The sequence below is a fragment of the Ambystoma mexicanum genome, chromosome 6p (assembly GCF_040938575.1).
Source record: "Ambystoma mexicanum isolate Mex_15411 chromosome 6p, UKY_AmexF1_1, whole genome shotgun sequence".
NCBI lineage: Eukaryota > Metazoa > Chordata > Amphibia > Caudata > Ambystomatidae > Ambystoma > Ambystoma mexicanum.
The window spans coordinates 10,158,279-10,174,710 of NC_090935.1; the positions used below are offsets into that span (position 1 = coordinate 10,158,279).

The following is a 16,432-nucleotide window of genomic DNA, read 5'->3' on the forward strand; positions in this document are numbered from 1 at the left end:
AGGGATCACTGTACTATTGATCCTCAGACCCAGGAAGAGAACAAGGAGTACAGACCACCCCAGCTTAAGGTGGTAGCCTCTATTCCCCTACAATACCAGGAGTATGCAGAGGTGTTTAAGGACACCATACCCAAGCTCTTACCTCCCAATCGGCCAGAAAACTGTGCCAAAGATCTCCATTCAGAGTCTTTGGTTCCCTTTGGTAGAATGTATCCTTTATCTCCTTCTGAAAGACAAGCTTTGCGGACCTACTTGGATGCAAATCTTCAAACCGGACTCATTCAGGAATCAAGGTCATCAGGCGGAGCTTCATTATTCTTCATCCCCAAAAAAGACACCACCGAATTGCGACCCTGTATAGATTACCGGGGACTTAACCAGATCACTGTTCGTGACCGTTATCCCATGCCACTCATCAGAGACATCCTGGAAGCTGTCAGAGGGGCCTCTTACTTCCCAAAACTAGACCTCCGGGGAGCCTATCATCTTCTTAGAATAAGGAGAGGTGATGAATGGAAGACCGCACTTCGAACCCCATTCGGGTTATACGAATACCGGGTTATGCCCTTTGGTCTCGTGAATGCCCCGGCTGTCTTCCAAAGATTCATAGACAAGATCTTCTCCGACATGTTGTTTGTGTCAGTTGTCATTTATGTGGATGACATCCTTATCTACTCTGAAAAGCTCCAAGAACACCAAGAACACGTTCGAGTATTACACCGACTCCAGACTAACCACCTCCTAGCTAAACCAGAGAAATGCCAGTTCGAAGTAACCTCTGTCTCTTATCTAGGCTTTAACCTCTCAAAGGAAGGGATTCAGATGGAACCCGAGAAGATTAGAGCCATAATTGAATGGAAAGAACCAAGAGGAGTCAAGGAGGTTCAAATATTTTTGGGATTGGCTAATTTCTACCGTCAATTCATCCCAAATTTTTCAGACCTGATGTTACCCATTACAGGTCTACTCAAGAAAGGAGTTAGATATGTTTTTGGGCCGGAGCAAAGGAAGGCATTCTTACGCCTCAAGGAGTTATTTACCTCAGCGCCCATACTGGTGCAACCTGATCAAACAAGACCCTTTATTGTGGAAACTGACGCTTCTGGAGGAGCACTGGGAGCGGTACTACTGCAAAGGGCAGACGATGGCCTCAAACATCCAGTAGCATATTATTCAAGGACACTGACGAAGAGTGAACGTAATTACTCTGTTCTGGAAAGAGAATTACTGGCCATAAAGTCGGCCTGTCAAGAGTGGAGACACTTGCTTCAGAGAGCCACCCATATCTTTCAGATACTTTCAGATCACCGCAACCTCCGAGTGTTGCAGCAGATGGAGTGCACCAATGCTCGACATGCCCGATGGGCATATTATTTTTCCCAATTTGAGTTTACCATTTCATATGTACCTGGAGCTGAAAACAAGATGGCTGACGCTCTCTCTAGATGTCAAGGAGAGGACATCGACCTACATCAGGATCACAACCTCTTGTTCCCAAATCTAAAGATTATGGCAAGGGTCGTACCACTTCTGCAAGAACTGGTAAGCCAATATGATCACCCACTTGCCATACCTACCACTGTCACGCAGGCCAGTGACGGTCTGTACTACCACGGAACAGAGCTGTTTCTCCCTTTCAGAGAGCTTCAAGAACAGATCCTATCATGGTGTCACGATTCCCCCCTTGCCGGACACCCGGGTGTCAAGAAGACACAAGAACTCATAAGCCGCAGATTCTGGCGGGCAGAACTACCCAAGGATGTGAAAAGATATGTAACAACCTGTCCCGTCTGTGCCGCTAATAAATACCAAACAGGAAAACCATTGGGCAAGTTGCAGCAGCCTATCCTACCTGCTAGACCCTGGGAACAGATACCATGGATTTTATTTTTGACATAGTAGTGTCCAGAATTTGGAGGTGAAGACAGCAATTATGGTAACCATAGACACCTGCAGTAACATGGGCCATTTTTCAGCACTTGCTGGTCTTCCGTTAGCTCCAGAGACGGCCTCAGTCTTTCTCCGAGACGTTATACGTGTCCACGGTTTACCTCGGACCATAATATCAGACAGAGGCACCCAATTCACCCCCAAACAAACGGTCAGACCGAGAGACTCAATGCTGGATTGGAGCAATACTTGAGGTGTTTTTGTGGCCACAAACAGGAAAGATGGTCAGCATTCCTCTCACAGGCTGAATTCGCCTACAATAACAATTATCACACATCCATTCGCATGAGCCCATTCTATTGCACGTACGGGTATCATCCACAACAATTGCCCTGGACCGGAATGCAGCCTACCAAATCACCCGCCATAGACGACAGATTGTCTGAACTCAAGGAGGTTCATAAAATGGCTAGAGAAACACTGGAAGACAGTCAACTCACACAGAAAAGGTGGGCTGACAGAAGTCGACGGTCCAACCCGGAATGGAAGTCAGGACAAAGGGTCTGGTTGTCCACCAAGCATTTACCTAGATGGATACACACCGGCAAGTTTTCACCTCGATTCCTGGATCCTTATCCCATCATAAGACAGATCAATCCTGTAGCTTATAAACTACGCCTGCCTAAGGGCCTTCAGAGAGTACACCCAGTCTTCCACACCTCATTACTCAAGGAATACAAGGAGGACCCGTTTCAACGCAAGACTCAGGACTAAAACCCCGACAGTAAAGGAATCCCAGGAATATGAGGTAGAATACTTAGTGGATTCACGTTACTACCAGGGAATTCTCCAATATCTAGTCCATTGGAAGGGTTATTCCATAGAAGAAAGGACTTGGGAACCCAGTTGCCATCTGCACACTCCCAGGCTTGTGAGGAGGTTCCATCTGAGATCTCCAGGAAAACCAGGGGGGTTCAGGGGATGGAGAGGCCATACTGTCAGGATCCGTCCCTGGAAGCTTTGGCATGATTGGAAAGCACAGTCACGAAGAACCTGGCAGTAACTGACTAGCCCTCAACCAAGATGGCGGCTACCGTTATTTAAGCAAGTCCCGCCCACCTCCCTGCGCGATGACGAAAATACAATAGATCCCGATCAATATGAAATTCGATCATACAAAGAAAACCGACATCGAGAAAACAACATGGAAAATAAGATTGCGAATGGAACACGAAATCCATCTCCACAAAGCGAAGATACAGGAAACAAGGTTGCGCTAAAATTACCTATATTCCATGACCCGAGAGCCCCTAAAAACAAAAATATAATTGAGATAAAACAAATTACACCACAACAAGATGGGCTAATCTTAAACAGGACTAACCTCCTGAGATTGCTACATGCCATTCCAGCATTAAAAACGATCCAAACACAAGATATGAATTTGGTGGAATTTCAAGATGAAGATTCAACAGAAGCAATATACGTCCGAATGAATTCAAACAAGAAAACCCAATCCATAATGAAACCAAAGAAAGAAATGGAAATATAAGGATTTAAATGCAAAATGTCCAAAACATATCAGAAATCCTCAATTGACGGAAACAGAAAAGACACACCAATAAACACAATGGAAACATCCAATAGCAGGAAGGTGCGCTCTGACAGCCAAAAACGAGAAGATACACAGAGAACGACTTGGGAAGAAAAGTGACTGGATGCTACATTCAGAAACTCAACCAACCTACGAAGAATATACTCGCCAGCTGTTCATGCAAAGCAAGACACTGAAAGCCAATACAAAAAGACTGCAACCACCTACCTATAATGTCCACGAACACGACAGCAACAACATATACGACTATGCTCTTTGAACATGCGTGGAAACACTCATCTCTTCAAATGTAGGAATAACGACTTAATTAAATATGACATTATTTGTCTCCAAGAGACATGGCTATCCACACTGCCTCTTTGCGATGGATTTATGACTCATATGACTGCAGCCATGAACAAAAAAACAGGCCGCCCAAGCTCCGGATTACTAACACTCTGGAAAGTGGAAGCTCGCCTGAACCAAATTGAGGCTACATCCATTAATAACTGGTCCCAAATAACCATCCTAGAGCATAGTCATATGGATACCACAAACAAACCTGAAAAAAGGGACCAGATTTAAGACTACAGGTGGTTTGCAGTAAACCCACTTGGTAGCAGTCTGTACCACACAGCTTCACTTGGTAGCTGTGGCTGAGCAGTCAGACTTCTCTCAAGAAGAGTTAGGCAGTATACAGACCATACACAATAGGGCAAAAGAACACAGTAGAACAAGCCAACACGGACCAAAGCTTGGTGTAAAAGAGATATAATTATTTATTTAAAACACATCTAGTTTAAACACACTGGCACTAATATCAAGCAGTTCAAAAACACAGTCACTAAAGTATATACACTCCCTTAAAAGAATATTAGACAAGTCTAAAGTAAAGCACAACTTATTTTCAGACAGCGGTGAGCGCTTAACGCAGATGGCACTCTAATAATATTCGGTTAAAAAAGGGAGAGAAAGGCAAAGCATAGATTGAAACAGATCCCAACACTTTCAGAAGAACACAGTAAGAGAAGGAGGTAGGATAAAACCGTGAAGTTAAAGTTCAGAAAGCCGGATCCACTTTAAGAGGATCAGCGCGAAATGTGTCCAAGGTCACACGGTTGAAAAGTGCACAAAAGTCTCAAAAGAGTTCAGAAAGAGTTGGACCAAAAGAAAGGGACCAGTTAGATGGTCAAGAGGCCAGCCCAGTCCAGAAGGTTAAGGATTTACTGTCACCTTGTAGCAATCTATAGAAAGGGCGGCCAGGCGAACACGATACCTTAAAATGGTGAGAACGCTCCAGCGGGGGCAGTTGTTCCTGGCAGCGGGTGCAAGTCAGTGCTTCATCCGGGGGAAGAGAGGATCTCGTCGTGGAGGAGAGCAGGAGTCTGTTGCACTGCCAGGGAAGAAACCAGCCGCGGAGTTCTTAATTAAAAGGAGCGGTCCTTTTATTCGCGGTTCAGTGGTAAGTGGCTATTCGGTTGCTGGGGCGCTTGGCATGGGCAATTCGACCACTAGACGTCCTGGAAGCCGAAAAGAAGGTAAACTGGTTGTTCCCACCAGTCAAGGGAAGAAGACTCTCCATCAGGGAGATCTCCTCTGTCGTTGGGAAGTGGTGAGTCAGTTCAGCAGGGCTCCACCGGTGGTGTCGTAGCAGGTCGGCTCAGCTTCTCCCTCTTCGGATTCTTAGATCCTGTGGCGACTTCTGAAGTTCCAGTCCCCAAAGCCCTGCTTTTATGCAGAAACCCCCCATTCATTCAGCCTAGCTGTCAAACATGCTAAGTGGGGAGCGGGGCGGCTCACCACTTGGGCCAATCACGCAAGAGTGCGACCTGAGTTGGCAAGGCAACTTAGTCCAAGGTGCCTAAACCCCCTCCCACACCCCCTGTGGTACCCAGACAGAGTGGCACCACTTTGGAGGGCTTCTGTGTAGAAGCCCACCAAAAGTGGAACAAAGGGCTCGACCTTTGGTTTGTAGTTACAGAGGTGAACACAAACGCCATTTTAAAACCGAGTTCTGGAAAAAATACCATCCGCCAGATGATATGTATGAAACAGGCAGGCAACCAGGAGTGGGGAGGGTAGGCATGCTACAGGCTAGAGTGAGCAATAGAATGCAAAGCAAGCTGCCAGATGATGTGTATGAAACAGGCAGGCAACTAGGAGGCCTGTAGTGCCCCTGAAGGAGTGGGGGGGGTAGGCATGCTACAGGCTAGAGTGGGCAATAGAATGCAAAGCAAGCAGCCATATGATGTGTATGAAACAGGCAGGCAACCAGGAGTGGGGAGGGTAGGCATGCTACAGGCTAGAGTGAGCAACAGAATGCAAAAAGCAAGCTGCCAGATGATATGTATGAAACAGGCAGGCAACTAGGAGGCCTGTAGTGCCCCTAAAGGAGTGGGGAGAAGGGATGCTACAGGCTATAGTGGGCAATAGAATGCAAAGCAAGCCACCAGATGATGTGTATGAAACAGGCAGGCAACCAGGAGTTAGGAGGGGAGGCATGCTACAGGCTAGAGTGGGCAATAGAATGCAAATCAAGCCGCCAGATGATGTCTATGAAATAGGCAGGCAACTAGGAGTGGGGAGGGCAGGGGAGGCATACTACAGGCTAGAGTGGGCAACATAATGCAAAGCAAGCTGACAGATGATGTGTATGAAACTAGCAGGCAACTAGGAGTGGGGAGGGGAGGCATGCTACAGGCTAGAATGTGCAATAGAATGCAAACAAAGCCGATGAATGATGTGTGTTAAACAGGCAGGCAACCAGGAGTGGGGCGGAGAGGCATGCTACAGGCTAGAGTGGACAATGGAATGCAAAGCAAGCCGCCAGATGATGTGTATGAAACAGGCAGGTAACCAGGAGTGGGGAGGGGAGGCATGCTACAGGCTAGAGTGTGAATTAGAATGCAAAGCAAGCCACCAGATTATATGTATGAGACAAACAGGCAACCAGGAGTGGGGAGGGTAGGCATGCTACAGGCTAGAGTGGGCAATAGAATGCAAAGCAAGCCGCCAGATGATGTGTATGAAACAGGCAGGTAGCTAGGAGTGGGGTGGATAGTGGTGGGTAGGTATGCTACAGGCTAGAGTGTACAAGAGGCCATTAACAGGCAGGCAGCTAGGAGTGTTATGATATGGCATTTATAATCATATGATATGGTATTTATAACGCGCCTATACACAAGTGTTTCAAGGCGCGACGAGGCAAAGGGGGGGAACAAAGGGAGGACAGACAACGATCCTACTAGGCCAGGTGTCATTCAGATCGCGCAAGTGCATGGGAAGGGGGGAAAGGAAAAGTGCGTGGGGGAAGGGAGAGGGGAAAGTGCAGTACATGGGAAAGTGGAATAAATAAGATAAATAAAACACATAAAACAGCCAGCTGGTGGCAAGTGCAAGGAAGTACAGACATAAGTGCTGGAAGGGGGACTGAAGGGATCCATAAAAGTGCAGGGGTGCCAGGGAGGCAGTGCAGGTGGGCAGTTGACGGGGCCTGGGCCAGAGATGAGAAAAGGGTGGCCAGGTAACCAGTGCAATTTCAGTCAGGAATTCAGCAAGGGAGGGGAGGAGAGAAAGCAGAAGCAAAGAGGAAGGTTTTGAAGTGTTTCCGGAGCCGGAGATGGTTCTCCTCGAGTTTCAGGGAGGCAGGAAGGCTGTTCCAGAGGGAGGCCCCTGCCGAACAGAGTGATCTGCACCCAACCTATTGCTTGGAGAAGCGACTGACCCTGAGGGAGTTGGAGGCAGATGAGTGAAGAGCTTGAGAAGGAAGATATTTAGGAAGAGAGAGTTGAAGGTATTGCGACCCCAGAACCCATAAGGCCTTGTGTACAATGCAGAGGGTTTTGAATGTAATCCTCGCAGCCACTGGGAGCCAGTGCAGAGATTTCAGTCCTTGAGAGATACGATCCCTGGGCTTGAGGCCAAGGACAAGTCTCGCAGTCCTGTTCTGGATAAGTTGCAGAGGGCGGAGAGTGGAGGCAGGAAGATTTAGATAGAGGCTGTTACAGTAGTCCAGCTTGGAGAGGACCAGGGCTCTGGAGACAGTGAGATTCTGGGGGAAGGAGAGGAAAGGAAGAATACCTCTAAGGAGGCGCAGCTGGTAGTGTGACTTCTTAGAGACGTCAGAGATTTGAGGGGAGAAGCAGAGTGCAGAGTCGAAGATGACCCTGAGGTTTGGTTTTTAGCCTTGCAGGTGGGAGTGGGAGGAGGACCAAGAGAGGCCGGCCAGAGAGCTGCAGGGAAGGAGGGAGTGGGTGTGCCGATGAGTAGAATCTCAGTCTTACTGGCATTAAGGCAGAGGTCATTGGCGGCACACCATTCCTGTATAGCAGACAGACAGTCACAGATGAGGGAAGGAGAGGAGGAGGCCGAGGGTAGCATGAAAATGAGCTGGGTATCATCCGCATAGCACTGAAAGTTGGGACGGAGAGCGGCGATGCGGTGGGCAAGGAGTTCCAGGTATTGGTTGAACAGCCAGGGAGAGAGGTTAGATCCCTGGGGGACACCGCAGGTAGAGAAAAAGATGTCGGAGAGGAAGAACCCAAGTTGGACCTGGGAGGGTTGGTCGGAGAGGAAAGAAGTCAGCCATGCCACAGCCTGACCAGTGATACCCAGGTTATCATGGAGACGGTTGAGCAGGATGGCATGGTTGACAGTGTCAAAGGCAGAAGAGAGAGTAAGCAGGATAAGAACACAAGGGGTGTTAGAGTCGAGGTTGGAGAGTAGGACTTCACGGATGTTCATGAGAGCAGTTTCCGTGCTTCTGGCAGCTCTGAAGCCAGACTGATGGTCATGAAGACAACCAGCAGATTCAGTGTGGAGATTGAGCTGGGAGATGGCCAGCTTTTCCAAGAGTTTTCCCGGGAAAGGAGTGATGGAGAGATGGAGCATATAGTAACAGCTACAGGCTAGAGTGGGCAATAGAATGCGGGCATGCAATTACCGGCATCCCGAAGGCGGTAATTAGGGCCTGCACAATGGCGGCCATACAGGCATCGCGGATCACCTATACACAGCAACCTGCAGTCAAGGTAACTGCCACAGGTGCACACAATTACCACAGGTGGAGTCAAGGGAGCCTGTCCCAGCATAAAAGGAGTACACCCATACCCCACACCCCTTCCCACACCAGAATGATACCACTAGCTGTTGAAATCATGGGGCTGGAGGACATGCCTGTACTGCTAAAACTACAGCAACAACAGCAACTACAACAACTACAGCAGCAACAACAGGCAGCACAGAGGAGATGCAGGAGGAGAAGGAGGGTGAGACAGGCCCAACAAGTTCCACCAGTGCAGCCAGTAGTACCTTGTAGGCAGCCACCAATCCCTTGCATCAGACCCAGTCCATTCAACCTAACCACTGAGCAGATCCACACCCTGTACCGGTTGGACCGGGACACCATCACCACCATAGTGGATATGATACACAATGACATTGCCAGCCTCATAGAAATACACACTGCCATCCCCCCACTACTAAAGGTGGTGTCCGTGCTCCACTTCCTGGCCACAGGCACCTACCAGCACACAGTGGGGCAGCTGCATGGCATTTCACAACCACTTTTTCACGCATGCTGACCCAAGTGCTGGATGCCCTCCTGAAGCATGCAAGCACCCACATATCCCTACGACGGACTGCCCAGGAGATTGCTGACACCAAAGTAGGCTTCCATGCACTGGCAGGCATGCCCAATTGCATCAGTGCCCTCGACTGCACCCATGTAGAATTGGTAGTCCCTCATGCCATAGAGGCGGTGTACCGCAATCACAAACAATACCACTCCAACAATGTGCAGATGGTATGTGACTCCAGCAAGATCATCACACATTGTTGCCATGGTGCTGCGTAACTCCACGCTACCCCGTCACATGGAGTGACATGCTGGACAACGTGCCTGGCTGCTTTGTGAGTTGCCTGACTGGCCCATGGCAGTGCATCGGGGTTGTGATGTGGGGGGATGCATACTCCACCTGGGTGGGAATGGGGGGGATGCATACTCCACCTGGGTGGGTATGGGCGTTGAGTGGAGAATGCACTCAGAGCTAAACACTTATGACCTGAACCTCCCAACCCGAACATGACACATCACTGCCACACATTGGACCAATGCCGTACATCAATGACAACATGTAAGATGCCCAACCAGGCCACCATGGGTCTGTCAAGTGATGCATGACTGAACATGATTACAACTGTGCCAATGTGGCCAGTGTGATTAGGCACAGTGTAGCATACACTGCAATCATGGGTTGGAGGGCCGTTAACGGCATGGTGGTATGGCCGTTACCAGAATGGGGGTTCGCACGTGCTCGCGCACTCGTAATCAGCCGCTATTAGCGGCGTCACACGAGCACAGACCCGCTGGTTCCTCCATGCCGGTAATGACCCTGTTTTTAGCGCACTTCTCGTAATGAGACCCGATGTCCTCCAATCACCGGCATCCCGGCATTTACTCCGCGAAGGGGCGCGTGTACGCGCGTGAGCCAGTATTAAGGGGCACGGTACGGGCATTGGCGGTATTGGCAGATTGTCAGGTCGTAATGGCCCGGACCCGTTAACGATGCCAGTAATACCATTCCGCCTTCCTATTTTAATTACATCCATTCTCGTAATGAGGCCCTAAGTCTCAGGAGGGGTGAGGGTGACTGAAAGACTTCAATGAGCACACAGAGCAAGAACACTTAAAAATTACTCCCATGCAGGTGTATATATCAAACATATAAACACATGTATTACAAGGCCTTTGTAACTCAACACATAGTAAAGGAATCACAGCAATACTATCAAAACAACACAACACAATCAATACACGATATATACAAGACCATTGGGGTCTAAAGGGTTAAAGGTACGAAATATGTTCATAACCTAGAGGGGGAGGAAAATAGGCAGTGCAGATAGTCTTTAGTCCCCATCAACATCAAACGCACACCTAAGAGGCAGTCCAAACCCTAAGAAGAGAGGAGCCTTATGCTCAATAGTACATGCAGTTGCTCCAATGGGCAAGATGGGGTCTCTTCAGAGGTCTCCAGCAGCTCAGGAAGGTGGGTGAGGCGATGAAGAATAGATTCCACTATTCTAGGAGGGCCTCCACTAGAAGGCAGAGGTGATTTCAAGGTTCGGGAATAGGTCGCTAGTTCGTACTAGCAGTGGAAAGGAGAGGGACCCCCAGGGGCCACTCGTGTGTTAAAACAAATGGAGGCACTAGGGGCCACCGGTTAAGGTAAGGGTTACTCACCGGCCCCAGGTGCACTCCGGACCAAACTTCGCCGGTTGGGTCCACTGCGGCTGCAGGTTCCGGCGATACAGTGATGATTCCCAAACGGGACAGTGGCGATTTCTCCGCTCCTGATGGATGGATCAGGCCAGTTTCACTGCAGCAGGCGTTAGGGGCCAGAGGCTCACAAATACAGTGCACCTGCAAAGATTGTTGCCCCGGCTGGGCAACACGGTAACCGCATTTACTCTGGTCCTGGTGCATTCATCTGACTTCAGACCTGGGAATGGCAAGTGTTCGAAATTCAGTGTGAGGGTGCCGGTGACACAGAGCTAGCAGTATACCAAGTTTCGAGGGCCTCCTCAAAACGACGGCAGAGACAGAGCAAAGGTCCTGCGTAAGCTGGTCAGCCCACTGGTTGGCCCAGGGACACTTCAGAGAAGGCTTACTTGCAGGTTTTGTTGAAGGTGCAGAGAAAAGTTGGTCCCACTAGTGTAATGGTTCAAAGCGTCTTCGCAGACCTTCTAGGACGACCAGATACAGAGAGATCCCACGGGACAACAGTGGGCTCAGGGTGCCAAACCTTCCAGCGGTTCACCAGCGGTCCCTCAACTCGGCTTCTTAGATTTGTGATACTTAGATCCTATCTTTTGTTCAGTGTGAACTCCAGAGATTGACATGGTAGTGGTGTTTTTGGCCTCCTCTTATCCAAAGTTCCCTTCGCGCCAAAACAGAGAGGACCCAATGGGAGATCTGCTCACAAACACTCACTCCATGCGTGGACCAATCACGGACCACGGTGGTCCCAGGCATTCACAGCACTCCAGACTCTCTGGCACCCAGGATGTGTATTGGGGACAGAAACCCCAGCCCACATCCTGGAGGCACACACGCAAGGCATGCAGAAGCCTGTGAAAGCTTGGCATTTCGCAGAAAACTGCACGACCAAATAAGGACTGACCTGGTTCGACTCGACCTGCTGAAGGCAAAGGGGCAAGATGGCCAAAAGACAGGACAAAAAACCTTGTGGCATGGCCATTTTGGTGCCAAACATGGTTAACACGGTTTAAATGGCAGGAAAGGGATAAAATGACATGAAAAGATAATCTGCCACCAGCCCTGTCCATGGCACATCTCCAAAAAAGTCCAACAAGAGTATCTAGGGTCTATGTAATTGACTATGCGACCCAAGTGCACTGTACTGTAAGGTACAGTGTGTACTTGTAACATGTTGCAGGAAAGTTGCAACATAAGAAAGGACTATGGGAAACAAAGTCTCCCAGTACTGACTGTCTTTAAGGGCATGTCAGTTTCCTTATAAAAAGTGAGCGAAAGCCCAGAGGAGTGCAGCTGAAGGCTGTGCTCCTCTGGCAAAGTCAGACTAAGGTGTTTAAACAGCAGCAAAAAGTTTGGGGAAAACTGTAGGGAAAATTACATATAAAATTAACTCTTTCCTAACACATACTTGAAGCTTAACCCGTCCAAGACCGAATCACCAACATCACCAAACACCTATACATACAGACCTGGCTATCAACCATGTACTCTGAGGTCTTCACACTCGAGTTCACCTCCTGCTCCAAGTTCCTCGGGTTCCACATCGACAAGCACCTCTCCTTCAAGACACACACAGCTAAGAAAAGTCAGACAGCTTGGTATCAGGTCTCCCTCCTGTGAGAAGTGAAGCCCTTCCTCCCTCTGGATAGCTTTAGATCCACCATTCAAGCACTGGTCCTATCTCAACTGGATGTGGGCAATGCACTCCTCAAAGGCCTCATCATCCTTCCTTGTGCTCCCGAGAAGTGTCCTGCACACGGCAGCACACCTCTTCAAGGGTCTATGCAGATAGGACCACATCACCTTGGCCCTCATTGATTTTCACTGGCTCCCACTGCACACACGAATCACCTTCAAGTCTTGCTGCATGATCTATAAGGCAGTCACCCAGCTACCTCATGGAGGAACTCTGGCAGACAGCGCCCCACCAGGACTTGTGCAGACTTGAAATCCGCCACTATAAAAAAGGAAAGGACCAGAAAACAAGCCTTGTCTGCCTACACCCCAAGACTATGGAACATCCTCCCCATCGGCATCAGACTCGCCCCCACCCCCTTACAATTCAGAAAAGAACTCAAGACCCACCTCTTCAAGGAGTCTCTCCTCCTCAACACCTAGGCCATCACATCACCACTCGCCGCCTACGACTCGCTAGGGGCTGCCCATCCCCCGCCACAGCCGTACCCCACCTCTGTCCCCCTCTGTATCCCACACACTGCTGTTTATCTGTTCTGTTTTTACCACTGAAAAGCGCTCTTTTATGCTTCTGTATTGCTGTATACCTCTGTAAAGCGCTCCGTTGCTTCTCGCAACCACTAACCTCTGCTTTACAGCTCAGTCTTCTGTTCGAAGTCATGTCGCTGTGCCGTTAGCTTATGCCCATTATCAATCCCTGTTAATGAACATGCTACAGCCTTAGAATTCCAATCAATATTGTTAAAAAGCTTTAACTGGACTGTCAGTTATGGTTCTTAACATCACACAGACCACGGTCTATGGGAGACAAAAGAGCCCTTTGATAACTATTGGGCAGTCATATACGACCAGGCAAGCAAGGTGAGGTTGCCTAGCTTAAATCTGTAGCTTCGCATATGACAAGAAAGAACGATGTAGCTGTATAAATATGGTCCTTTACCCGGAACCATATTGGCTTCCTCTAGCCGTAATTGCAGCCTATGCACAAAAACGAACTACAATTCCCAAGCAACCTCCGGCCACTTCTGCAGTACATTCATACATACACAGACACGGCATCTACGATCACGTGCCTGTGACGTAAAGATAAAAATAAGCATCAAACAAGATGGAGCGGTACCGGACTACACGATCATAGGCGGCCAGAACCAACACATGGAGGTAAGCGCCAGCAATAGCGTTTGACTATACCAACGTAGGATTGGGGTTTCCTGTATCTTTGAGATACGTTGCATAAATCTAATGTGCCCAGTCTGTAATGTAATTTACACAGACCTTAACACAAATAAGTTTCGACTGAATGGGGGACATCTAATACCGTTTAATACGAACATTTAGCTCCATATGTGTTTGCAAGATAAAGATAAAAACAGAATACAGGATACTCTCCTGATGAGGAGACATGTTTTAGATAAACAAAAACTCCATAGACAATCAAAATAGGAGCACCATACTGTAATAAGTGCGAATAGTTAGATGTGGACACTTAAGAAAACTCAGAGTTTTAGCGCGGCATACATGTCCATTCCTATTTCCACTACATGGTGTATAAGTGAGGAGAGAAGACAGAACAGATCCTCCCCACATAAGACTTAACTACCAAGACTTCTGGATGCAGTAGAAACCAATCGCGACATACAGCGCACCACAGAGGTAAGGAGATCTTTATCTCTAGCAGGCAGAACTACCAGCAATTAATACTCGTTCTTAATAGGTTTTAATAGTACTTAAGACTGACGACAACCTCACTTGTCTCTCTTGTCTTTGTCCATATAGGATCCGGAATTATTTCACCCTATCCAGTTTTGGACCCTAGAAGACACCCTCTAATACTTCACAGTGTTGAAGATATTGTTGAGAATACAAGAATTGAAAAATAGTATTCGTCCTGAAGAAAGCGGCTACTTGAGAATCCCGCTTGACTGTTTAAATGTTCTGGTTGATAACACAGACTTCAATTCCCTTATAAAGAAAATAGAGGGCTTGCTAAAAAGAAATTGAAATTGTTATCCACGCGTATTCTCTCACCATTGTATTATGGTGGAGAAATATTGTTTTTAAACAAATTCTATTGACCATTTTCCATAGAATCAGTTTTTGTGTTTTGTTTTAATGATAAGACACACGCCATGGGGGCGACAAATTAAACATAAAAATATCGACCTCCATGCTGTGTGCACGTATTAGACACCAGGAGGGACAGGATCTCGACACCATTTGTAGTCGGCCCAGCAGCACCAACTAGGGCCCACATTCACTTGGTACGAGATCATTCACAGATAGGGTCATTTAATTTTTTGGCTAGGGACTCAGCCATAGGAATAACTTTATAACTACTTAGCCTTCTGTTTTCTAAGTGTTACAATATTTGGGCATAAACGGGAGGGAACTGCCTTCCAACTTTCTTTTGTGGTTACTTTAGTCTGTTTCCTGTCAACATTTGCTCACTTTCTTTCACTTGATCACACATTCTGTGCAGCTTACTTACATCTGCCCTTCTCATGCCAGGCAGTAGTATTAGATGGCATCAAGCTCCCTTTATACCCTCCAATCTCCACTAACCTCAGACCAAGGAAATCGCTGTGAGCCTTTAAGGGCACCACCATCCAGCCTGCATATCGCACAGGCTCACTCAAGACCTCAGCAAATGTCTTATCAAGGGATGTTGCAATAGAAAGAACATTTAAATCACACTATTGACACAGACTGATTATAGTGCCTAGACTCTAGGCCCTAGAGTGATTGCAAACCTCATCAGAGCTTTATTCTCAGTTGCCTGCTGGTTTGTGCTGTGTTGTGCTTTCAGTTTTGATTAGAAATGTTTTTCCCCTTCTTTTTCAGACTTGGGTCAGATGGGCAAATGGTCTCCAGCACAGATTAAAGGTATGTTATGTATTTTTTACCTATTGAAGACTTTATCCTACTCTAATTGGATAGAAGGTAAGGGGTTCGACTGGTAAAGTATAATTGAACCTGATACAAAGGCCTGCAGTGTGCACAGTCCCACAGAGCCTCCCCTAACAAGGCTCAGGTAAGGTATGGGAAACAGAATTAGGTTTGGGAGTGTGGTCAAACACGCAATGCTATAGACATATGTGGTTTCAATCATAAAGAAAGTTTTCTTTGGATCAACGCTAGAACATGTACATCGAAATGTCTTTATCATTTAGTGATTGTACAGCCGACGCGTGTTTCGACCAAGTTGGTCGTTCTCAAGGCAGTTAACAGTAACAAAACACACCAGGAAAATAACATTTTGAAGAATACATATTGAAATGCCAGTACAATGGAGGAAAAAGTATTACAATTGATATAGGTGTAGGTTTTGAGGTTGGTCGGAAGTTTGGGCAAAAGAGAAATACATGACTATAAATTAGAACATCCTTACAGGTTGGATAGATACTAGTCACAAACTTGAAAATGGAAGTATGAGGAATTTAATCCTGTATTGAAAATTAGAGGAAAGAATGTCACCTCATTTATCCCAGAGTCCCAATAGTATCTGGTGATGAGAGAAAAAAGCGAGTGCTTCAGAAATAAGAGTAGAGATACTGTGTTCTAGAGATTAGGTGAAATCACAAGAAAAAAGAGAGTGAAGGATGATAAATGCCATAACCCTGAGGATGAGTGCGGCATAATTGAGACTGTAATGAGGGGAAGGGGGACTTATCCAAATTCTTGATTAGGAGGGGCCAAATGGCTGGAAGACAGAAAAAGAAATAGAGGACAGTGCGTCATTGTACATGAAGTCAGATCCGAAAATAAGTCTAGATTAGTAGGAATAGGATGTAAAAGAAATTGGAAAATAAAAATAAAACCTACCATAAAGAGGAAGGTCTGTGGAGAGCGTGGAGAATTGGGTAAGGAAGCCACTAAGTGGTAAGAACGTCAGAGAAGGAATAGATTTTTGTATTTCACGTAGACCAACAAATGACAGGAGGCTAGATCATGGCAGGTTGTATAAGGGCATTTGT

General features: G+C 47.3%; 1 protein-coding gene across 2 annotated transcripts in view; it reads left to right on the forward strand.

The window, feature by feature from the left end:
- LOC138511133 (NACHT, LRR and PYD domains-containing protein 3-like) overlaps nt 1-16,432 on the forward strand; it is a 239,193-nt gene that overhangs the window by 200,534 nt on the left and 22,227 nt on the right. For both annotated transcript variants that reach the window (XM_069626617.1, XM_069626618.1), the window contains exon 3: nt 15,300-15,341. In XM_069626617.1, coding sequence (XP_069482718.1) covers nt 15,300-15,341 — 42 coding nt within the window. The remainder of the gene's footprint in view (nt 1-15,299; nt 15,342-16,432) is intronic.